Consider the following 25,684-nt stretch of genomic DNA (forward strand, 5'->3'; position numbering starts at 1 on the left):
ACTTGGTCCTGTCCTTGTTCCAGGAAATGGGACGCTCAGCTTGACATCATCCATTCCCCTCACTCCAAAGATGCACACACACTCTATCCTTAGGACTAGCTGGAGAGACAGTCATCATCAGGTGCTATCTCTAGATCTCTTTGGGTCTTTTTTTGGCAGGTAGTTTGGGGTATAGACCAGCATTCCTCATCACCAATCTTGGTGACTGGTTTTATAAGCACTCTTCTCTATGAGCGAGCACCTATGTGCCTCCTGAGTACTTAATTCCTCACAATGGACATGGTGATCCCCTGGTTTCCGCGTCCCTTATTCCTCTCTGCCCCTAGCTTCGTAATGTACAAAATACACAGGCATCACCAGCCCTACCTCTCCATCCTTTCCTTCTGGGAACACTCAGTATACCCTTTAGACCTTGTTGCACACCCCACAGGCCCTCCTTTGTGTTTTTCCTCACTCTTCTACTAAAACCTATTCCATGGAAAGAAAAGGATGTTACCCATTGTACTGGGACATAGACTCTAGTTCCTTCTCTGATTTCCATCCAAAGCTTCCTTCTCCCCTTGCTTCCCTTCCTTTTGTTGTTGTCTCCTCCCCCTCCTCCTCCCCTCCCCACCTCTCTAAAGACAATATAATCAATGAAAAGACTTAGAAAGAAATGAACTGTGGAGCACATAAGGAGTCTTGAATTGGACTTTTCATCTGCATTGCTTCTCTCTCGGCTGTTTACTTGTATTTGCCTTTTGAAAGATGGGACCGTGTCCATAGCAGCCAGTCATCCCATTAGCCAAGCTGACAGACAGAGCTCACACAAGTAGATGGTGCACAAGTGAGGCCACATTTTCTCCTCTCCTGCTTTAGACTGTCTGGAATTCCACACAGGCTGCTGGGAAGCAGAGCTCAGCTCTGCGGCCGGTATCCGGTAAATAACATCTCCGATATGTGAATGGCAGAAACTGGCTTCTCCCTCTGCTCTTCTGCCAGGAAATGAAGACAGCAAAGGGGGAGCACTGAATGTGCGAGGATGGATATTTTTTTCCATTTCGCTGCATCTAGGTTTTGTGTTTGTGGATTTAGGGCAGACTGCAGCGGGGACCAGGCTAGAATGGGTTAGGTGTTGAGTTGACCCAGGCACATGGGCCAGGGAAGGCAAAAATGTCACATGAACTTTATGTATCTCCATGCTCATGTGAACTGAAACCCCAGCACGCACCGCACCAAGTTCATCGTCTTCCCTCCAAAGCCTGTTCCTCCTCTGGTGGTGGTTCTCTCCATCTGTGGCATAGTCATCCACCCTGTCTCGAATGAGTGTCAGGAACTTGGGTCACCCTTGACTCCCCTCTTCTTTATCCCCATGTCCCATCACCAAACCTTATCAAATTGATTTTATAAGATTATAATATCTCTGGAATCAGCTCTCCTCCCATCTTCCCTTCTCCATCGTAGTCCAAGCGCCCATCAGCTCATACCTGGATGACTGTAATGGCCTCATTTTTGCTCTCGTCCCACCCATTCCTGGCCCTGCAGCAAATTTAAGTTTTAAGAAAATACAGTACAACTCAATCCTGCTGAAAAGTCCTTGACTGTCTTCCCATTGCCCTTTAAGTTCAAGTCCCAAGTTCCTCAAACAAAGTTGCCCAGGTCTTTCTCAGTATGCTGCTCTCCTCCTTACCTGCCCATCACGCCTCCCTGTTCCTTTCAGCCTTTCACTGTCTCCCTTGTGTGACTTCGGAGCCTTTGAAGCATGCTTCCCTCTGCCAGGGAAGGCTTTCCTCAATGCTATTGCCCTTCAAAGCACCCCTCAAGCTTGGTGGTAGTTATTTATCTAATTTTTTAATTTCTGACTCCATTCTCTGCTCCACGGAAGAAGGTGGTATGTATATTTTGATTACCACTGTATCCTTACCACCCAACACAGTGCCTGGCACCTAAGAGATGCTCCAAAACATTGTGTGTGTACATACACACACATATACACACATATACAGCTGACCCTTGAACAACATGGGTTTGAACTGCAAGGGTCCACTTATATGCAGATCTGTGTATAAGTGTACCGACGCAGTTCAAACCCATGTTGTTCAAGGGTCAGTCATACATTGAATCAAGGCGATTTTGGTAAAACTACTTTGGAATTGTAAAGGCTATATGATAGTGGTGGGTATTAGTTCTGCTTTCCAGCTCAGAACAAACAGGATAGAATATTCTGTTATCATGTAGACTTGAGTGGAACTTATTTATATCTGTGTGCTAAGGCTCCCAGGCATTTGCATCTTAAGCTCTTTATTTATACCTGCAGAATGAAGGGATTTGTGCTTCTTTAAAGGAATTTCAGGCAATAGCCACCAGGTGGGTTCGTTAAGGAGGCAACAGAACATTGTCATTCCTATTTTTATTTCTTATTTTTTATAGTTTGGAAACTGAAAAATGAAGAGACAAGCAGCCAAGGCCAAAGAAAGAAGGTGGGGAACTACACTCAGGCTTTGGAGCTCTTATCTCTTCCTGGTGAAAAGGATCAACCCCAGGTTCCCCATCTGGGGGGAGTGGCTGCTGGGCTGCAGGGAAGGCAGCTCTGTGGAGTAGGAAGCACTAGGGCTGCCCTGAGACAGCCTGAGTTCAAAGCCTCTGTTAACCCTGGGACTTTGTATAGCCACTTAGTTGATGCCTCAGTTTCCCCATTTGTAAACCAGAGATGACACCCTGACCTCACAGGATTAGTGGGAGGGTTAAGGGAGAGAATGTATTAGAAAACACGTTGTGAGATGTAAATATAAATTACAGGTGACATGATGACACCACTCAACCAAACTTCCTAAGTACAAAAATGAGGTCTGATATTTCTGTACCATGAGCTGCCCCCACCTACATAGCCCTGGGTACATAATCATGTTTCAGCCCTTTCAAGACCAACGCTGAGTATCTCCCTACCCCAGTGGTCTGTACACTCATCTTACATCCCTAGTACCGGGCAGTGTTATAGACATCCAGTATGCTTTGGGTAAATATTTGCTGAATGAATATAGGATGGGAAGAAAGGAGGAGGTAGGTCTGATGGAAAAGGTCAGTGGGAGGGGCGGTGGGGGGGGGTCTAGATCCTGAGGGAAATTTACATTTTCTTAGAAGTCAGAGAGAACAACTAAAGGCTCCAAATAAACTGGGGTGCCTCCTCCTAACTCCCTTGGCTCCAACTCCAACTCCTAGAACTCTCCTGGATGGGTGCCAGTGCTTCAGGGCTAGGGAGGGAGTGATTGTTTGTCTAGTCTTCATTCAGCTGTAGTGGCCTCTCTTTGGGGGGCGTGGGCTGCTGAGCTGCTGGGAGCAGTGGTATACGAAGAATGCCCAGATGTCCAGGTTTGAGGGCCTTTTAAGAGATTCATGCCCTGGTCTCACCCCCAAACAAAGGTGATAGAGCCAAAATACAAAGAAATGTTTCTTCCCAATCCCCAAAACAAACTAAACCTCTTGTCATCCATTAAATATCTGCTGAGTCCCTACTGTGTGCTGTATTAGGTGCTGGCATGATGTAAAATTGATCACACCCTTTGCTGGTCTTAAGCAGGGGGTGCATGCCTTCTCTTCCATGGGAAAAACCCACAGGGGAGGCAACAACGACACAGGTCCTGGCTGGGAAAAGAACGCAGACCCTGCTACCTGACAAGCCTGGTACTGCCTCTCTCTCAACTGCCCTCACGTCACCCTTGGCCTGTGGATACCAAAGGTCCATCAAGCCAGGAACCCAGGGCACTCCCCGGAACCCTCTACTCTGCTGGGAAATTGTAAATGTCTAAATAAGATGTTGGCCATGCTGCAAACTTTTGCAAATACTCAATAGCTTTCTGCAGTAACCCCTTCTGGAGCTGACAAATAGAACTTCATTCCTTTAAGAACAAAAAGATTTTTTTTTAAAGGGAAATGTCTCTTTATTGTGACCTGAAACTAAGTCTCCCTGCGGCCGGAATGGAGCTCATTTGTCAGTGCTACTTGAGGTCCAAGAGGTGATGATCTAGATATTTCTCTAGGGCCAGGGAAGAATGGTCTGGGGGTACACCTTCCCCATGAGCCGCCTCTTCCTAATGTACCATCCATGTTTTGGGTGGTGCAGCTGGAGGCAGAGTGAGAATATCCCTGACCTGGATGGCTGAGTGTCCTTCCGCTGATAGAAGATCACTTCAGGGCAGATGGAGCAGCCACAGAGGAAGATGGCAATTCCTCCACGGGTCCTGTGTCCCATATGGAATCTCTCCTGCTCTTCAGCTATTTCTGCCCCCAAAGCAAGAGGCTCTTTGTGATTTGAAAAGACTGCAGCAGAGCGGCAGTGTTGACTGAGCCTTCTCTGTCGGAGCCACTGTCTCAATACATTAACAAGCAGGGCCTGCCGAGGGTCCCCAGTTGTGGCAGAGCCCCTTCAAGCTCCGCTCCTGGAAGCACTACAGCCAGCTAGCTTTCTGCAAGGAACGCCTCCACTCCCAAAGCTGGCCAATAGCATGACTGCCAGGCCTTTCTTCCCAGGCCATGGGAGAAAGAGCCAAAGGGAGCTGCCTCTGTTCACGCCTGCAGTATTTCTGAACAAAGGGCCCTGTGTGAGCTGCAACAACGTGGCTCTGGGTCCACAGCATGGGCATTGCTTGGTGTGTCAGGACAGAGGGCCTGCAGCATGGCCGAGGGCGTGCTTTGGAACACAAATCGCTGCTGAGCCTTTGGGGCCGTGCCCATCATGGGGCTGGGCCTGGTTCTGGCAGCCTGACATTCAGCTGTCAACAGCTTGCAGGCCTGTTGGCTGTATGGCCAACATCCTGTGTGGTGATTTGACCAGAGTCCCAGTCTCCCTTTGCATATCGGAACTCTGGTCTCAGGGTGCCAGGCATGACGTGACTACATCTGGCCCCCTGAGATGTTCCTTGTTATTGATCAGCCACTTGGTGAGCTTAGCAAGTGCTGCTGAAAACTTTAAAGTGTTCTGCTTACTGCCCTTTATTCGGACTCATTCTGCAAAGTGGGGCTTCATTATACATGGAAAGATGCATCTAAATGTTAAACATACTGTCTTGAAAAAGGACTGAAATAATTCACTAGATTCTGAAAAGATGGGGAAACTTGATGGCCTCCTCCTTAATTTTCTAAACAGCACTCCTCCCACAATAATAATTAGTGGCATCGTGGTGGGACCCAGTCTAAAGGGCCCTATCCCAGGGAGCTGAGATGCATTTTATATATTTTCCCTTTTAATCCAGATGCAATACTTCGGTGTAAGCAATGTGCAAGAGGAACATGGATGCATCAGTGTTAACGTTTGCTATTCACTTGTGTCTCACACTCCTAAGCAGATAAGCATGTCCTTCTTGGATCACATTTGTGCATCCTTCCAGCTTTCTCATGTCCTCGCTTCCCCTGACGCCTCCATCTTCTCCCCACTCATCAGGCTTCTCCTGCCCTCTCTTCCTCCACTCTCCTACTCGGACCTAGTGGCTCATTGCATCTCACCAGATCCCCAAGCTCCCCTCAACACTCCACCAAAAACATCTCAGCTTGCAAGCACGGCAGCCCCCACTGCCTTTGCCTGAGCTGTATCTTTGGGACTGAGCACCTGGGGAAATCCTCTACGGGCTGGGCCACCACAAGTTCCTGGCCCCAATCTCTGCTGGGCACTGAGTGCTGTTGCCCACCTCATCTGTACCTGTTCTCGGAGATCTCCCTCTTCTATGTCCCTCCATAGGTGACCACTCCAAGTGTTCTAACACTCTCCTATTTAACCTTTATTCTCTCATACTCAGCAGATAAACTTGTCTCCCACTTCAAGGACATCAGGATTACTCTCCTTCTACCTCCCACCCCCTTCTTACAAACAGCTCCTCGTCCACATCCACTCTCACCTTCTGTCTCAGAGGTGTGTCCCTCTTTCTATGTCCTTGACTGTCTTCATGCCCATGGACAGACTTTGGAAGTTATCCCATTTCACTTTTATAAAATTTCTTCCATCTCCCACTTACCCTGTAAATAAAAGGGGAAGCAGTGGAGTGGCAACATCCCCACCCCTTTGGGGAGGCACGATGCATTCAGCAAGGTAGGAAAGATGGAGAAGAGGTGGTTTATTGGGGAAATGGCCCCCAGTTCTTGTTATGGAAAAATGGCACAGTAAGCTCCTTGACTTACTGATGGGGATTCACCCCGATAAACCTGTCTTAAGTTGAAAATATAAATCTGAAATGCATTTACTATTACACTGCAGAGTATCGGTTGTTTACCCTCGTGATGACCACTGCCCAAAATCATGAGGGAGTTTCGTTCTGTGTATCACTAGCTTGCGAAAAGATCAAAATTCAAAGTATGGTTTCTACCGAATGGGCACTGCTTTTGCACCACCATAAAGTCAGAAGATCCTAAGTCGAACCATATAAATTAGGGACCATTTGTATACTCAAGCTTCATGCCCCAGGTCTTCCTCTAGGTACTTCTCAACTCCCCGTCTCCCATTCTCTTCTAAACTTCTTGCTGTTGCCACCCACTCCTTCCTCCCTCCACTCCAATCACCAAGTCCTCCCAAGTATCTCTGAACCTTACCCCTTCTCTCTCTACTTTGCCTACTGCCACTCTCTCGCCTGGCCCTACACAACAGCCTCCCAGGTGTCTGCCCTGTTTGCAGCCCTTACCATCTTCCGCCTCACTTCCAGAATGGCCCCTTTGAAAGGCAAAACTGGACTTGTCGAGACCTAGCTTAAAATCCTTCCAAAGTTTTTCTGTGGTCTGGACTCTCTGCAGATTGTTCAAATCCCCATACCCAGAACTGCTGTCCTTCTCTGCGGCCTCGCACTTTCCGCTCCAGCAGTATCAAATTGCCAGTTCTTCCTCTTGTTTTCCCCTTGGCGTGGAGTGCCCTGTCCTCCATCTCCTCTGCCCACTGCTCTCTTCACATGGCTGACTCTTACTTTAAGACCAAATGAGTCTCCTTTCTCCATTCCTCCTCCACAAACGTCTTATATGTGCTCCTATACTACTCTGAGCCTATCCTCACTGTTATAGGTTGAATTCTGTCCCCAAAATTGATAGTTGAAGTCCTAACCCCCAGTACCTCAGAATATGATCTTATTTGGAAACAGGGTTATTAGAGATGCAATTAGTTAAGATGAGGTTAAAGTGGAATAAAGTGAGGCCCTACTCCAATATAACTTGTGTCCGTATAAAAAGGGTCAATTTGGACACAGACATACACAGAAGGAGAAGGCCATGTGAAGATGAAGACAAAGATGGGGATGATGTTTCTACAAGCCAAGGGATGCTAAAGATTGCTAGCAAACCACCAGAAGCTAGCAAAGAGGCCTGGAACACACCTCTTCTTGCAGCCCTCAGGAGGAACCAACCCTGCCAACACCGGGATCTCACACTTCTAGCCCCAGAACTGTGAGACAACAGATTTATGTTGTTCAGACCATCCAGTTGGCAGTACTTTGTTATGGCAAGTTGTAGCAACTCTAGGAAACTAATACATCCATCACTGCATTATTATATTGTATGGTCATTACCTGTGCATGTCCCCACTCCCCACTGTGAACTACCTAAGGGCAAGAAATGTGTCTTATTCATCCTTGCATCCCCAGTGCCAAAAACAGTGTCTACAACATAAAGGACTCAAGTATTTGATGAATGAATTAATAAAAGCACAACATGCCCCCAAAGTCAGACGAGCCACAGACGATGAAGCTTAACTGATTTACTGCCCCTCAACTCCCTAAGTTTCATTTTTTTCCTATGGATTATTGCTGAATCTGTCCATGTTTTCCTGTTCCTCATGGGTGGGTGTGCTATTGATTTTCTGGTTGTCCTCCCAGATGAATGTTCTACCCTTTTCTGCCCATTTCATGCCTATGGCTACAGGTCCTGATGTGCAGCCTTCTCTCAAGGTTCCAGCTCTCAGTAGGTTCTGGCCACCCCGTACTGTCCCCTCGTCTCTTCAGGCCTCAGGATGGGTAGGACATCTCACTGTAGCTAGTACCAGGACTTCATTCTTTGTTGTCCCCTAAATTCTGCCCATTCCTCTGTAAATAGTTTCTTCATTCAACTCTGGCAAGCCCTGTGTTTCCTGATGGAACCCTCAGGAATATAGTTAGCAGGCAGGTGGGTGGGGACTGAGATGATAACCAAGGTGCAAATTTAATCACTTGTCTTTTTTAAAAAAAGTAATCCTTTTGATTCCCTCCCAGTTATGTTTTTCAAAGCACCATATACCTATTTTTACATATATCCTGCTATTTCTAAATATTTTACATTATTTATACATTTGGCTAAATATAGAAAATGTTTAGTTGAATTTGACATTTTATTGACTACCTGCAATTTGCCTGGCACAGTGATAGGCATTGGGAATCCAAAGAGGATACGATTGTTTCTGCTGAAGAAGACCCAGGGTTTAGTGGGGGAGACATAAACATCAATGACAGAGCATGGGCTTTGGGTCAAGTCCCACAACTGAAGAAACACTGAAAAGTGGATTACCCCCCCCCCAATATAGACACTTTAGAGCTACTTCAGTTCTTTTTCATAGAATTGTCTTCAGGTTTTTTTCATCAGAGAGATGGCTTCTGATAGCCAAATACACATGAGATGATCATTTAACATGTTTGTGGGGGATGTCAAAATTCCACATTATATTTTCTCTTTTCCTAACATTATAGGTTCCTTGAGTTGACAAGGACTTCAAATAATCACCTACCCTAACCATTCCCAATTCTGGATGATCATGAGAGTGTCTCTTTAAAAACAGAGGTTCCTGAGTCTCATAGCCATGTACTGAATCAAAATCTGAGGGGAGGAGAGGGAATAGGGGGAGAAGGAGACTTGGTATTTTGCTTTTTGAAACCCTTGTAATGATTCTGATGTTCAGTCTGGTTGCAAACCAATGTTCTGGATTAGCTCTTACTTACAGCAACTGTAATTCAGACAAAAGGTTTTCCAAATGTGGTTCCTTAGCCATCTGAGTGTGTCATACTGGCATAAGGATAGACATACAGATCAATGGGATATAATTGATAGTCCAGAACTAAACCTTTTCATTTATGCTCAATTGATTTTGTACAAGGGTGTCAAAACCATTCAATAGGTGAAACAACAACCTTTCAACAAATGGTGCTGGGACAACTGTGTATCCACATATGCAAAAAATGAAATTGGACACTTACCTCATACCATATACGAAAGTTAAATAAAAAATGGATCGATGACTGAAATGTAAGAGCTAAAGCTATAAAACTCTTAGAAAAAAACATATGCATAAATTTTTGTGACCTTGAATTAGGCAATAGTTTCTTAGCTATGACACCAAATGCAAGGGAAAAATAGAAAAATTGGACTTCATCAAAAGTAAAAACTTGTGCATCAAAAGACTATCAAGGGAATGAAAAGATAACTCACAGGTGGGAGAAAATATTTGCAAATCATGTATCTGATAAGGGATTAATATCCACAATATATAAAGAACTCCTACTCAACAACAACAAAATACCCAAATAACCCAATTTAGAAATGGGCAAGCACTTGAATAGATTTTTTTCCAAAGAAATACAAATGCTCAATAAGCACATAAAAAGATGTTCAACATCACTAGTCATTAGGGAAATGCAAGTGCATAAAGCATTATCACTCCACACCCACTGGGATAGCTATAATTAAAAAGATGGACAATCACAAGTGTTGGTGAGGGTATAGGGAAATTGAAACCCTCAGACGTTCTGGTGGGAATGTGAAATAGTTCAGCTGTCATGGAAAATAGTTTTGGCACTTCCTTATGACCTAGCAATTTGATTCTCTTGGGTATATACCCATGAGAATTAGAAACATATATCCATACAAAAATTTGTACACAAATGTTCATGTCAGCATTATCTATAATAGCCAAAAAGTGAAAACACTCCAAATGACCATCATCTGGTGAATGAATTAACAAAATAATAAATTCATTATTATATAATGAATATAATTCAGCCATAAAAAGGAATGGAATACTGATACATGCTAGAATATGGCTAAACCTTGAAAACATTTTGCTAAATGAAAGAAGCCAGTCACAAATCACATATTGTATGAGTCTATTAATATTATAGAAAATATTCAAAATAGACAAATCCATAGAGAACAAAAAGTAGTTTAATGTTTACCAGGGGCTAGGTGGAGGGCTGAATAGGGAGTGACTGATAATGAATATGGACTTTTCTTGGGGGATGATAAAACGTTTTAATTTAGATAGTGGTGATGATTGCACAACTTTGTGAATATACTAAAAACCACTACACTATACAGTTTAAAAGGGTATATTTTATGATAATATGAATTATATCTCAGTTTAAAAAAAATTTACCTGGCCACTTGGGTCCTAGGAATCTGCATTTGAAAGAGGCTCCCAAGATGATTCTGTGTGCAGCGCATGAAATTTGAAAACTGCAGTATCTCATCTGTATCACTGTATCTCCTGAAAATTTGAAGAATTTAAAATGTCTTCAAAAAAACAAAACAAACAAAAAGCAAAAATCAGACCACCTAGGGCACAGTAAGTGATCATTCATTGAACAAATATTTAGCTTCTGCCTGCTATATAGCAGGTAGCACGCTGAGCTCAATGAGCTAGTTACACACCCTGTTACGTAAGAGTTGAGAGTCGGGGAGGGATGCAGGCATGCAAACAGTGACAGTACTAAAGAGACAACAGTGACATCTGCTTTAATGGAGGTTTGCACCGAGTAGGACAAGGTCAACATAGAGCCTGAGAGTCAACATGGAGAAGCCAAAGCATGAGTCAATATTTGAGTGGAAGCTCAAGATATGGGCACCCAGAAAGGTGGAAGAGAGTGTAAAAGAGCAACAGGAGGGCCCTCCAGGCAGAAGAACCGAGTGTAGAAAGGCACAGAGGTTTGGGAGAGCTTGGTGAATTAAAGCAACTGTAGCAGGTTGAAACAAATGCCCACAGGAAAAGATGCAGAAGAGGAAGCAGAGAGTTACAGCTTATTGTGCAGGGAGGAGCCACTGGAGAGTTTAGAAGAGCAGGATCCAGTCCTAGTTTGGGAAGATCAGTCTGATGGCAGGTGGGAGATTGGGGCAGAGGGAACAGGGGGCTGGGAGGCTGGTGGGAAAAAAGGCTTTGTCTGAAATGCTGAAGGTCCAAACTAGGGCAGCAGAAGGGAGAGTGGAGAGATTGACTTTATACTTAAGAAGAAACAAGGACATATACAAACACACACACACACACACACACACACACACACACACAGAGTCCCTGGGGATTGATGGAATACACTGGAGGAGATTTAACAGCATCCGAGACCTCTACCTACTAGGTGCTGGTAGCATCTCCCCAGCTATGAAAAACAAATATATCTCCAGAAATTGCCTGGAATGCAAACTCTGGGGGACAAAAGCTGCTCCAGTTGAGAATCACTGGTCTAAGTTAACTGAACCCCGTAATGGGATAGGGTCACATATCCCTCAAGGAGAGCCATTCATACAAGGTGCTTTTGAGTGCCTAGGATAGGACGCTGGGGCTCCACTGAGCTTACAGATCTGGTGGTGTGGCCATTTTTGTGCTCGTCTGCTAATAAAAGTGTGAGATGTGCTCTGATTGTGAGGTTGTTGGGGAGGAGACCCATAGCCCTACCTTCCTCTAACAACTGGGAGATACCATTAACCACCAAATAGATGGTAGTTGTGAACAACCATCCTGACTTAGGTCAGTTTGCAGCCAAGTTGTCCAAGGTGATTTGCTGTTTACTGGCTAGAAGTGATGCTATTCCTTGAAACAGAGGATCCCCAGGAGATTTCTCATGGCGCAGGGCAAGAGGGAGCTGTAGCAGAGCTAGACCAGGAGCTTCTAGAATGCACAGAATGGGTTTCTTCTGGGTTTCTCAAGTGATTGGTGTATAGGAATTCTCACCCTAAACTCATGGGCCTGTGATTATCACAGCACGGCCCAAGCATAGTTCTACCTGGCTTTGAGGCCAAGCAGATCTCCTCAATAAAGAACTCCACCTTGAAGGCTGTGGCACCCAGGCAAGAGTCAGGGAATGCCTGAGAGGGGAAAGGACCTTAGTGAGATCTCACCTGTCATCATTCACAACAGTTCTGTGCCTCACGTCGGTAAGCACTGGGTCTGGAATCCATCCACACCTCTCTTCCCTCTACCACCATCTTCCACCTGGACTGCTGCAATAGCCCGCTAACCAGTGTTCTAGTTTCCTTCTTCCTTCCCTATTCACCAGTCCCCATACAGCCTCTAGAATGATTATTCATAAGTCTATCTATCGTGTCATCTCCTGATGAAATCCCTTCAGTGGCCTCCCATTTCATTTAGACTAATTCCACAGTCTTTACTCATTTTACAAAGTCCGCAAATTCTGCCTCCCAACCCATCCAACCCTTGCCTTTCTATTAAACTCCAGCCATACTGGCCTTTTGGTTTCTGAAATGTGTTGAGATCTCTCCCATCTGGAGCCTGGGACTTTGGTGGTCCCTTTTCCTGGAGTGCCTTTCTCCATTGCTGCCTCCCTTTTCACCCATCAGGCTCAGCTCAGGTGGCATGCTCTCAGACAGGCCTCACTTGCTTTCCCTATCTGGAGAAAATCCTGGTGTCCCCACCCTCACTGCCACATCACCTTCTGACTCCTTTGTTGCCACTTTCACTGTAGTAAGTTATCTTATTTGTTTGTTGATTGACTGCTTGTTCCTCCCTCTAAAATGCAAGATCCTTGAGAGCAAGGGGTTGCCCAGACCTTGGTTAGCATTTAATCTCAGGTGCTTGTCCCAGGTGCTTAGTTGATATTTGGTGAAGAGATGAGTGAACTTAGGGTTTGTGTCAGAGTAAATTCATGTGACTTGTTACATACATAGTGATGGCCAACACAAGCTCTCTCTGTGTCTTTGCCTTCACTAGAAATTAAGAACTTTGTCTTTACTGACTACTGTGAAGTCCTCCTTGCTGGTGGAGTCTCCCACCCATTCCCCTGCCCCACCAAAGAGTGGAAATGTCCTTGTTTAAAGCAGACCCTGGGACTTTCAGCTAGACTTCTTCGAAGTGTTTGTTTGCTCCTGTTACTGTCGTTTGCCTCTTCTTTCCCTCCCTCCCTCACTCCCTCTCTCTCATCCTCTCTCTCTGGCTTGTTTCTGAAAAGTTACGTGTTAATTGAATAGCTTAACATTGAATCCTTCTTCCTATAATCTTACAGAGTGGCTTCCAAAGCCTGGTGATTCAGTTCTAAAGGCTCTGACTGGCTGCCCGTTCACTTTTGGCCTCTTTGTAAAATGATTAATGATCTGTAAACAAACACTTACATAGAATGGTTAAAGAACCCGCTAGTTAGAGGCCCCTTGTGGTGAATCCTTTTTGTAAATGGAAGAAGTGTCCGGTTTATCTCCTCTATAAATATGGATTTTCCTATTTTGGAAGCTGTGTTGGTTATACCTGCCCCATTTATATGAATCCAAAACACGCTGCTACCACCCCTCTCTCCTTTTTCACCCAATCATTCCATCTAGTCATTCACGCACCTTTATTGAGCACCTACAATGTGCCACAGAGATAAACAAGACGGCCCCTGTTGTCAGCGATACCCCGTTTGGCAGGGCAAATGGACAAAATAATGACCACCATATGGTGTGATTTAAGGAGAGCTCCTAGCTAAGCCCCCGATGAGGGTGGATGCTCATGAATATCCCTGAGCTGTTAGGGGAAGATGGGTGGAAGGGCACCAAGCAGATGGAAGGCGAGTTGCCAGGAAGAGCAAAAGGCCATTATGTTCAAAGGCACATTGTGAGAGAGTGGCTTTTCAGAATGACTGCAGCCAGTGCGCACGCGGAGGGCTAAAGGGCCACGGCTGGAGGATAAGCAGCACCACACACCACACAGAGGACTTGGGGACCCATGCTTCAGGGGACGGATTGACAGCTGTTACAGGGGACACACAGGAGGCCATGGACAAACCTGCACTGTTAAGATACTTAGGCAGCTCTTGTGGGAGTGGATGGGAAGTGGGGTAGGCTCAGTGGCAGGGAAACCTCTTGAAGGACAATGTTTTTGACCATTTGGGCTGCTATAACAGAATACCATAAATGGGGTGATTTGTAAATAACAAACATTGATTTCTCACAGTTCCGGAGGCTAGGCTATTCAGATCAAGGTGCCATCAGATTTGGGGTCTGATGAAGGCCCACGTGCTCTCTGATGGCTGTCTTCTCGGCGTAACCTACTTACAAGTATCTAATCATTTTGGAGCCCACACCCAGCCCTCCCGCCCAAAGGGTAAAGATGTCCTTGTTTACAGGCAGATCCTGGATCTTTTAGCTAGACTTCTCAAAATTGCTTCTCCAGTTACTGTGGTTCTCCTCTTCTTTTTCTCCCTTTCTCACTCCCTCCCTCTCTCTCCTTTTTTCTCTCTGGCTTATTCCTGAAAAGTTATGTGTGTCCCATGGAGGAAAGAACAAACTAGCTTTCTGAAGTCGCTTTTATAAGGGCACTAATCCCATTCATGAGGGCTCTGCCCTCATGAGCTAGTCACCTCCAGAGGCCCATCTCCTAATAACCATCACATTGGAGGGTTAGGATGTCAACATATGCATTTTGGAGAGACACAAACATTCAGATCATAGCAGACATCAAAGTTATCCAGGTAACAAATATGGAGGCTTTCAGCCAGAGATTTTTAGCCTTAGACACAGTGCACTGTACCGAGGGAAGGGGTGCCCACTGAGCTCTGGAGAATTTAGAAACCCTTTTGTTAAAAATGCGGTGTTTGCATGCACCTTTTCCTGAGAAAAGGACCCAGAGCTTTTATAAAATTTGCAAAGGGATCCATGACACTGAACCAAGGCCATGGCAGTGAGGATGGAGAAATTAAACGCAATAGGAGAGAGATTCAGAAAAATTCAGTGAGCGGTGTGACAGATGGGATGAGGTCAAAGGTCAGACTTCTGGCTTGTGCCATGATTGCAGAAATTGCATATCTTTTACCTAGAATCCTGGTGGAAGCACAATCTGGGGGCAGGGGGTAGGAAAGGGGAAGAAAATAAAGCATTCATTCACTTATCAATTATTTATTAAGTTCTTACTCTGTCTCAAGTACGGCTAGGTGCTGAGGATTCAGCTAAATAAAGAAACATATTCTAGTGAGTAAACAGACAACAAACACATTCACGTCAGGTGGTGATAACTGCTTTGAGGAAAAGTAAAGCAGGGTAAGAGGCAAGAGAGTGATAGGGGTGCTATTTTTGATGGCCTGGTCAGAGAAGCTTCTGCGGGCAGCTGATATTGCAGCAGAAACCTGAGCAAGGTGAGAGAGGTCTGGAGTTATCTGATCTCGGGCAATAGAATTTCAGGTGGAGGGAATAATCAGAAAAAACACCCTGTGATATGCACCTCTTTGGCTTATTGGAGGAACAGCAAGGAAGCCAGCTTGGCTTGACCAGAGTGAGTCATGAGGAAAGTCTGGATGATGAGTGGAGAAAGGAACTAGAGGTTAGATCATTTAGACCCCAGGACCTGGAAGACCACAGCAATCACTACAGATTTTTTTTTTCTAAATGCACCAGGAAACCACTGGGGAGCATTAAGCAGGGAGAAAGACCCCACTTCAGTTTGGGACATGTTGTGTTTGAAAGGGTGCATGAGACACACAGGTGGAAGGGTGCAGGCCTTGAATTTGAACCCACAAAGGCTGAGGATTTAGAATATATTTGTGAGAATCATCATCATATAGAGATGGCGGTAGGAATCATGGGTATGGACAGGTTTGCCTTGGAGTGTTGTGGAGTCTGACGAGAAGGGAAGAACCTGAGGACACCAGCAGTTAAGGGGCAGAGAGAAGGAATTTATGAAGAAGTTTGAAAAACAGGGGCACGAGAGGAAAGAGAAGAACTAGGAAAGAGGGAGTCATCAAAGTAACTGGCAAGAATTTTGAAGGTCGATAGTCTCAGACGCTGCAGAGAAAGTAAAATAACGCCCAACGGAGACACTTTGCATTTCTCAGCCTGTGAGATAATGCAGAGGGATTGGAAGTGGGAAGATTACAGTGGGCTAAGTAATAAATGAGCAGTGGTGACTCAGTGTAGACATATTCCAAATTTATAGGGCTGGCCCGGACACTTTAATGCCTACACTTTATGGGCCATGCACGTTGGGCTAATGGCCAAGCTGCAGGCTCGGTTTTCAGGAGGACAGAACCAAAATATCTCATGCCAAGTGGTGGCCAGATCAGGAGGCTGTGGTCATGGGGTCTGTGTAGATTGGGGAGGAAGCAAAATCGGGAAGGTTCTGATAAACGGGAGCCAATGGAAGAGCAAGGGTCTGACGCTCCTGATAAGCTTGAAGTGTAGGTAAAGTGGGTGTAACAGGATGGGGGGCTGGAAGAAGAGGGGGCTGAAGTCCAAAGAGATATTGGAGTTGCAGATCTGAAAGGCAAAGTGGAGAAAAGTTGAGGCTGTGGTTTTAGGAGAAAGTGGGCAAAGTGGGGCAGAGGTGAAGTTCACTGGCCTCAAGGAGAGAGAAAGTAATTCTATTAATGTAGGGTAGTGACTGGGGAAGCTAGTGGATTACAACTATGAAAACCTATGGAAAGATGGTTTGCCTGAACAATTTAGTGGGTCCTAATCAGCATTTTAAAAAATGGGATGAAATAGAATTCAACAGAAATATCAGAGTATACCATTCTTAATAAAAAAAAAAAGTTTTAAAAAACTTTTGTTTCGATTGTGTGTGTTGTGTGTGCATGCATGCATGCGTGTGTGTGTGTGTGTGTGTGTGTGTGTGTGTGTGTGCTGGGTCAAAATGTAGAATGGATTTCTTATTGTGTGTCATAAAAAAAAAAATTGAAGAGGAGATGATGTGAGCTCCAAAGCAGAGTTTTTGCAGGAAGGTGGAAGAATGGAGAAGGTGAAACAGAAAGCTTCAGCCTGCGCCAGAGCTACACAGGGCCCAGGAGAAAGGGCTGCAGTCCAGTGGCAGACCCACAAGAGTGGTGGGTACTTGGTTTAGACACGCCAATCAAGGAAGCCATTGCTCTGATGTCCAGGAGCTCTAAGAACTGAGCTCTCCCAGAACAAGGTATGATTACTAAAAATGGGATTACTTGGGGATATAGGATCAAGTCACAGTATTCAGGAATCATAACACCCAAACAATCAGTCCAATACTCATATTTTCAGAAAGAAGCAAGGTCTGACTTAAATTTAGTTCTGTCAAAACACGGCAAAATCTACCAATTCAGCCCTGTGAATGCTGTCTTGGTTTCTTAGTGGCTTCATCTTTAGACTCTTGTGTAAGTAGAGAGGTTGAATATCGACTTTTCCCTCTTAGTGTAAATTTCATTTGATTTTTCCTTCTTAGAGTCCTTATTATCATTTCTTCCCTTTTTTCCTCCTGTCTATTTTGTTACTGTGCAGCATGGAAATCTGCCTGTAGTACCATGAACCTGTGGACTAAATATTTGGGTTGAGTGACAAGAAGGAAGACAAGAAAGAACAGGTCTTTGATTTCCCAAACACAGCAGGGAGAGTACCTGGTGTTTGCACACGCCCTGTGATTCAGCGACAGTTGTTCTGAATCAGCAGAAATTCCCATTTCCTTCTGAGCAAACAGAGAGATGGGTTTCCCAGTATCCTTTGCAATTAGGTATGACCATGTGACTACATGTTAACCAATGGCGTGTGGCAACGGGATATCCACATTCATTTATATAGTTTCCTTTGGAGCGGAAACGGGTGATTTCATTTTCTCTTCCCACAGAGGCTTAGCCTAGTATTTTGAAAATAAGCTTTCTTAGATGTTTTCATTTTAATTTGCATTTTTATTTTCTTACCAGCATTGAAAGAGCAAGCAGTGGCATGCTCGCTGCTTTCCCACCCCCACTGAGGTCCAGATCAATGATACCTACCTGGCAGTTACTCAGGAAATGCTCTGCTGATTGCTAATTTTGCTGTAAGAAATTATTTTTCCTCACTTCTTAATTTACAATTGAGATAAGCTAAGTGTTATTGGAAATCCCCAGTGATGGTAAAATATAATGACAGTTCCCAAGCATTGGGCATTGCAAGATGCCAGGCACCGTGCTACACATTTTATATACATTACTACTAATATAAAAATCCCACAAGGTAGGTATTAATTAGTACATTATTTCAGTGATTTTCAGAGCCTGAGAATAGCGACAGGACTTATCAAGGTCACACAGCTAAGCGATTGGTTGGAGCCAAGATTTTGAATCCGATGTGACCGGCTCCAAAGCCCATGCTTGGTACATTTGCTTCCCAAATGTGTGCTTTTCAGTTGCTCGCTTTACATCTGCTCATTTCTTTCTTCTACTTTCCTTTGATACGGAATTTCCAGGCTCTGCTCATTGACTGGTTAATGCAGTGTGCCCTGAATTCAGACAGGGCCACTGAATTTTAACAGGAAGTAGAACGAACTCAGGCCATTCAGTGCCGGGAGCTTCAGGCCTGCCTTGATGGGTATTAGGACATATAAATATTTGCACAATCCTTCCAGCAAACATGTGAGTCTGTACTGCTCACAGTTAAAGAGCCACAGCAAAAGGCAGTGCCTATCTGGCTACTTTCAATTGTCTGCTTCAAAGTAAAAATTTCTGGTGGACTTTAAAATTCTCGAGGTCAGGTCCTGTATTGGAAAAGAGCTTGGTACCCCCACTCTCTCCTCCTATCTTGCACAGGTCTGAAACTTGAAATGTATCTGTTGAATGAATGTGAAATGAGCTGCCAAGTTTATGTCTGAACAGCTTTTATTAAAAATGGGTCCCCGTGCTAAGTAATGGCAAGGTAACCAGGAGGCTATGACCAGGAGGCTATGACCAGGAGACACCGAGGCACACCTGTGTGTGCACAGAAAAGGAAGGGCTGATTGATTGCTTTCGTGGGTGGTCATTTTAAGGCTTGCTGGATTGCTATAAAATGGTCTTGGTCATGCATCAGGACTAGAGACATTTGGCATTTAGTCTCCTTTCCCTTCTTATCTCGGGTAAGTTTCTAAACTTTCTGGGAATAAAAACCTGCCCATGGGCATGAGTTGGCACTGAGTCCCTCCCAATGCTAAGACACAGGAGTTAAGAGGATTGGCTCTGGAATCATACAGTGCACGTTCAAATCCTGGCCCAGTCACCAGCTAGCTGTGTGACTTGGAGCAAGCGGCTCAACCTTCCTGAACCACATTTTCCTTGGTATAGAAGCAAGATTGGTGCTGTTAGCTCCATCACAGGATCATCTAGGGGCTAAGTGGCCCCTCTAAAGCATTTAGCAGAGTGCTTGGCACACAGAAAGTGCTCAGAGAATCTGAGCTACTGCTAGTGCCGATGTTTATTGAACTGGGCTTTTCATCCTGTCCCCTCACGGAAGTTTTAGCTCAGAAAGGAAAAACTCTATACTGGGTGCTAGGACTGGCACAAAAACTAAAGGGCCTCGCCCTTGGGGAGCTTAGAGTTTATAGTCAGGATTTAAATATTAAGACTCATCAAGCCTTGAGCAAGTGACTTCGCCTCTCTGGGCCTGAGCTTCTGTGTGTGGAAGGAGAGAGTGGGTAGCCAGAACACGTCCAGCCCAGTGTGTCCACGAGCCTCGAAGTTGGTTGGAACTCAATTACAGACAGAAGGAAAGAATGATTAGTCACCATCCCAACAAACAGAGGAAAGTCACCATCTCCTTTTATTAATAGACCTGGCTACGTAACACTATAAAAATAGGGTAGGTTCAAAATTTAAGTTCTTTGATTTTTAGTTGTTGTTGCCGCTGATGAAATATGAAAAGAGAATTGTGTTATATACAGACTTTGCATAACCGTCTTCTATCTCATGCTGCAAATCAATTACTTATTAGCTTTTATGGCCAAGGAAAGGAAAATATATTACTATTCATTTTAGCCTTTATCAATTCTAAGGGTATAGTACTTGTTCATTAAGAGAAATGACTCCCTTCATTCTTTCTTTCCAAAAGACCTGTGTCACATTATACAGAATTAAAATGGGGGAAAAAAAGCAGGAAAAAAAAAAAAAGCTTATCATACTACTCGGCCCCTGCTCATGTTTTGGTGTTCTACTTCCATTTTTCTTCAGTATATTTTAACACTGAGGACTGCAGTTTTCATTGAACACTGTACAATGAGCATTTACTACATAGAATTCATACTATTTTTTAATTATAAGATAGTATCCTAGGACGTGGATCCTGTCCATTTCCCTCTCCTTATCAGAAGGCAATGGAGACGGGTCATGGGGTTTGGTGCCAGGGCTGGGTTGAGGTGTGGCTCTGCCACTTCCTAGCAGTGTGACCTTGGGCAAGCCACTTAATCTCTCCAGGCCTCAATGTCCTCAGCTGTGAACAGACGGGCTGTACTTGTCCCAATCTCGTTGCGTTATTGTGAAGACTAAATGAGATCATGTTCGCAGAAGGCTCAGCAGTATCTGGAACGCAGTGGGGTTCACTGATGTCAGTGGCTGTTGTTGCTTTGTAGCTTTCATTCCGATCTGATGAGTGATTTGATTTTTATAAACATCGCACAAGAAAATGCACATCAAATATCAGGCCATGTCACTCCATCTCACTGGGCCTGGCTCCTCATTTGCCAAGTGAGGTGGTCAGACTACAAAGTGTGACCTTGAAGGCCCCCATGGTTCTCCATCATTACTCAAAGCGGCGGCAACTACTGCAGGGAAATGGCCTATGAAAACGTCCAGCCTTGCTCAAGAGGAAAGGCCTGAGGGCTTGTGCACATCGGTTTCTCTTTTCATCCAGATAAACAGTTGACATTTGTTCGGTGGCCTTCCTTCTAAAGGCCTCTCCTAGTTCAGTTTCTATGCTCCTCAGATCTCCATTTTTCAGATGGGTTTCAGCAGCCAGTGCGCCCGCCGAAGGTTTTATTTATCCATTTCACATTTCTAATGTCACTTCACTGCTGTGATCATTTTCCTATGTGGTCATTTAAGGAAGATAAATTGGACTGCAAATCTCAGTAGAACAGGCATTGCTCTTAGTCAGTCCCTAAGAGACCAAGAAGATTTTTTCCCACTCTTTTTTTTTTTTTAAAGATTTTTATTGGGGAATTGGGGGAAGGGGAACAGACAAGTTGCTGTCCTTTTGTTCTTCAGACTAGGTGTGGAGGACGTTGCTTCACTGGCCCAAGTTGGCACCATCATTGCGCTCTTCCCGGGCGAGGCAGATCAGTCGCCGGCTTTTGGACGGCCGCTCACTGCGGCTGCTGGCTGCTCATGCTGGCTGCTGGCCACACACGGTAGCCCATGGCAGCCCACTGCAGCAGGGGCTGCAGCCCACGCCGTCGCCGGTGACTCACGGCAGCCCAGCTCCAGGTTGAGCTGTTGTTCAGCATCTTAGCTGTGGAGGGCAGTGTTACTGGCCCTCATATGTGGGATCCGAACCGGGGCCCTCTGGCATCCCAAGCGAGTTCTTAACCATCGCGCCACTCGGCCGGCCCTTTCCCACTCTTAACACCACCTGCTTGTGCTCTCCCTGTAACCTCCCAAGGAGAATTTTTAATTAAAAAAAAAATTCTGATACCAGAAGAGTTGGATGGGCCCCCTCCCTGTTACATGCATGGTTACCTCTAACATTCAGCCTTCTCAGATTCCAAAACCAAGTGCCAAAAGGGCTGGAACTAATGGTCACGTTAGGCTCACAGCTGCCACTGCAAGGAAACAGATGACGCCATTAGCATAGAACTGCCACCTGCCACCTCTGACATCTCGTTCCCAGGGAGTTTCAGTGGAGCCAGCCTTCCTACCCACGCACCCACAGTGCCTCCCCTGTGGGCACACTACACATTAGAAAGGAAGCCGGGGATGGAGAAGAGGCCTGGCCCACGTGGGCATCCACTGGGAGGAGGAATATAGTCAGAGGTCAAGCATGAAGGCTCTGGATCCAGAGTTCCTGTCTTTACTGTGTGAGCTTAGGTAGGTGACTGGACCTCTCTGTGCCTCAATTTGCAAAATGAGGATGAGAGAAGAGTCTCTCTCATAAGGTGTGAGAGAACTACATGAGTTAATGCATGTAAAAAATGTAGAATGTGCCAGATACACATTCAATGAAAAGCAGCTCAGACCATGGGTGACTAAGGAGTCTGTGCTAAATGAATGAATCTGATCATCACTTTAAGGGACTGTCAATAAATAGCAGTGGAAAGTAGTGGAGACGGTAGGGGAAAGGGTTTGAGAAACAAACCTGAGTTTGAATCCTACTCCAGTTTGTGTTTCACTTTCAATAAATTGCTGGACTTTTCGCATCCTCAGTGCCCTTATCTGTTAAATGGGAACATTTTATCTATCTTGGGTGCTGTGAGGACTAAGTAGGAGCATATATGTTAAGTGCTTAACACAGTGCCTGGTACATAATTGCTTTCGATACTGTGAGCTCCTGATGCGGCCCAGCCTGATGGGAGCCAGGCTCTCGCCAGGGTTTTCAAAGGCAAGCACTGTCTCACTCATTTCTGGGGTTTGCTTCGCTGCTGCCAACCTACTCTTGGCAGTTCCCGGGGCTTGGGTCATTCAAGCCATTCTGAGAGTCTCTATTTTCCTCCAGCATCTCCCTTCCTTCTTGTGGAGAGATGCCTGCTACCAGCTGGGTAGCCTATGTGTTTTGGGGTGCACTGCAGCTTTCTAGTGCCTTAGAAACTAATGTTTTCTCCTTTTATAAACCAACCACCAAGAGCCCTTTCACACATGCCCCTTCCCCCACCCCCACCCCCCAGCTGCAGACTGGCTCCCCTCCACCACTCAGACACAAAATGGTTCTTTTACAGCCAAGAGGGTCCTATTCTCGTCCTCTCTCTACTCACTTCTGTGCTGGGCTGGGACTGGGGAACAGTCATTCCATCCTGGGACTGTTCCTTCAGGTCGCTGCTCTTCACACTGCTCCCTTCTGGCCTCTTTGTCCTGAGCCTGGCCTCCCCGCTCGCCCCTTCTCAGTCCCACCTCCCCAGGTGAGCCTTCAGGGCCCAGCTAAAGTCTCATGTTTCTCGCAAAGACTTTCAAACCTTTCCCGGTTCCAGAGAGCTCCTTCCCTTGAACTTCCGAAAGATACACCCTCCATATTGCTCAATAAGCCCTTGGAAGGATGGATGCTGCGTGCGGTGCTTCTCAGTCAGTATAGATATTGATGGATATACTACGAATAGGTCCCATCTGTTGAGTAAGGCCAGGTTATGTATATATCTATATCATCTATACCTATACCTATACCTATATCTACCTATATCTACATATATCGTCTATCTTCTTTGGTCATTACAACATCTCCATGAAGTGGCTATGATTATATTCATTTTACACTTGCAGAAATTGTAGTTCTGAGAGAAAAAAGAACTTGACCAAGGCCAAACGGGTGGAAAGGAATAAGTCCCAGGATCACAATTCAAGCACATTTCCCAGGTGTATGCACTACACAAGCAGTCTCTACACTTTCTGTATTGGGCATCCCCTTCAGGAAATATGTGTATCTTTGTATATTTATAATTTATAAATTATATGTTATCTACCATAGTATTAATATATTTGTACATTATAAAACATACCACAAAATTTAAATAAAAAGATAACCTAATCCTAAGTATAGATTGAGGTTTCTAAATACCATTTCCCACTGAAAGGAACTAGCTCCTTAGAGAAGTCTGGGAAGTGAACTTAGAACATCTTGTCATACCAGAAAGCAAGGAAGCTATCAATTATTATCGACGTCATGTCAAAAGGACTCAGGAGCCAACTTGAATAGGTTTCCATTTGTCAAAAATGGGACGCTTTGAGCAGCTTCAATGGGTTAAGCCACATTATATACAGAGGGTGCCAAAAAAATGTATACAGATTTTAAGAAAGGAAAAATGTATTAAAATTGTAATACTCAATATGTAACAATAACAAAAGATGAATACAAGTTACGTTTGACTTCTGCAATTATAAGAGGTGCTCAAAGTGGTTACCATCAACGTCCAGACACTTCTGATGATCGCGAACTACTGCTTGAGCAACATTGACCAAAGGGTCCATTTGTAAACATTTTTTTGGCACTCCTGGTATATTGAAACTCATATGCTTATAATAATATTAAATACTAAATACTAAAAAAATAATACTAAAAATACTAAAAAATAATACTAAAAAATTATCACTTTTGGAGAATACTTGGTGATCCACTTATTATTTTGAAAGCTGGTAAAGAAAAATAATTTTTCCTGTCTCTCCTATAACCCTATACAGGGTTAGCAAATAACCAATGAGAAGATTCTCTTTACAGAAGAAACTATTCCAGCTAATAAATGAAGACAGATAGAATTAGAACACCACACTTTATAACCACTAGTGAATTGAAGGATTTGGCAATGATCATCGAAGACTGCTGATATCACAAAAAAAGAGAAAACCCATGTTATATTCTCCCAACAGATTTCCATAACACCATCTACAAAGTGTTCTTGCCAAAAATATTTAATTTGGACCTGATAGAGCCCCTTGATTTTTCATTTACAGGAAATACAATGGATAGAGTCACATGATAAATGATATCATGGGACTAAAATCAGCAAAATCCAGCCCGTAGAAGATTAGCCAGGAAAAACAATCCAAGTTCTTCAACAAAAATTTTGCAAACATAGAAAAAAAAGATTGAGAGGGGAACCAATAGATTAAAAGGGACTTAAGGACATATTTATTCATCACAAATACATGACATTGTTTCAATCTCAATTCAAAGCGTAAAAAAAAAATTATTGGGCAATGGAGGAAATGGGAATACTGATTAGATATTCAATTATACTGAGGAATTATTATTGATGCTAGGAGTATAACGATGGTATTGTGGTTGTGTTTTTAAAGAGGTAGGACTTGTTTTTTAGATCTGTATATTGAAATATTTATAGCTGTAATAATAGGGTGTCCAGCAGAACACAGAGCATCGGTTATCAGTTCCAAGGGAGGACTCTAAACACTTCTGTCCATTGCATCATGGTGTCAGAGTCGCCAAGGAAAACACTGGATGGAACAACACTTTGCTTACAAAGTAGAAACAGCGATATCCATTTCAAGAGTGTGTGTTGGTCCCCCATGGCCATCAGGCCTCTCCCCTCAGCCAAGGAAGGGCAATTGTCATCCTACATGTACCCCTCTCAGAGTGGAAGAACCCTAACCCCTCCACCATGGAGTCTGAAACACTGAAGGCAGGGGTAGGAGAGGGGGAGGGTGGTGCATGCCAGAAGGCCATTGATGTACATGCTTAAGCAGAGTGAAGGAATATTTATGGAGCTTGAAATAGGGAAAAGTATTCTCACACAGGGCAATAAGCGATAAGCCCGGCACAGGCTATCTGAACTCTTTGTCTCTTGGTATAGAGTGTTTCAGGCACAGGGCCTACTCTCAAGCAAACAAGTGGGGGTCAAAAGACTTCATGCATGAGATTTCCTTCTCTAACATACAGTATCTGGGAGGCGGAGTTAGTGGATGAGCAGAGGAAACAAGACTGGCCATGACCTAATAATTTTTGAAGTTGAATAATGGTCATATGGGTATTTGTGAAGTTTATTTCATCATTCCACTTTTGTATGTATTTGAACTTTTAATGGCAAAAATGGCTTTGTAATGACAACATAAAAATACATACATAGGGGGCTGGCCGAGTGGCGCGATGGTTAAGAACTGGCTTGGGACGCCAAAGGGCCCAGGTT

General features: G+C 44.4%; 1 protein-coding gene across 6 annotated transcripts in view; it reads right to left on the bottom strand.

Annotated features, from left to right (window-relative positions):
- Positions 1 to 25,684, bottom strand: part of LOC109381996 (uncharacterized) — a 213,148-nt gene that overhangs the window by 96,222 nt on the left and 91,242 nt on the right. For all 6 annotated transcript variants that reach the window (XR_002123858.1, XR_002123857.1, XM_019641154.1 and 3 more), the window contains one exon: positions 10,343 to 10,453. Coding sequence is in view for 4 of the 6 variants with exons in the window: in XM_019641154.1 (XP_019496699.1) it covers positions 10,343 to 10,453 (111 nt within the window). In the remaining 2 variants the exon portion in view is untranslated. The remainder of the gene's footprint in view (positions 1 to 10,342; positions 10,454 to 25,684) is intronic.

The sequence above is a fragment of the Hipposideros armiger genome, unplaced genomic scaffold, assembly GCF_001890085.2.
Source record: "Hipposideros armiger isolate ML-2016 unplaced genomic scaffold, ASM189008v1 scaffold_58, whole genome shotgun sequence".
Lineage (NCBI taxonomy): Eukaryota > Metazoa > Chordata > Mammalia > Chiroptera > Hipposideridae > Hipposideros > Hipposideros armiger.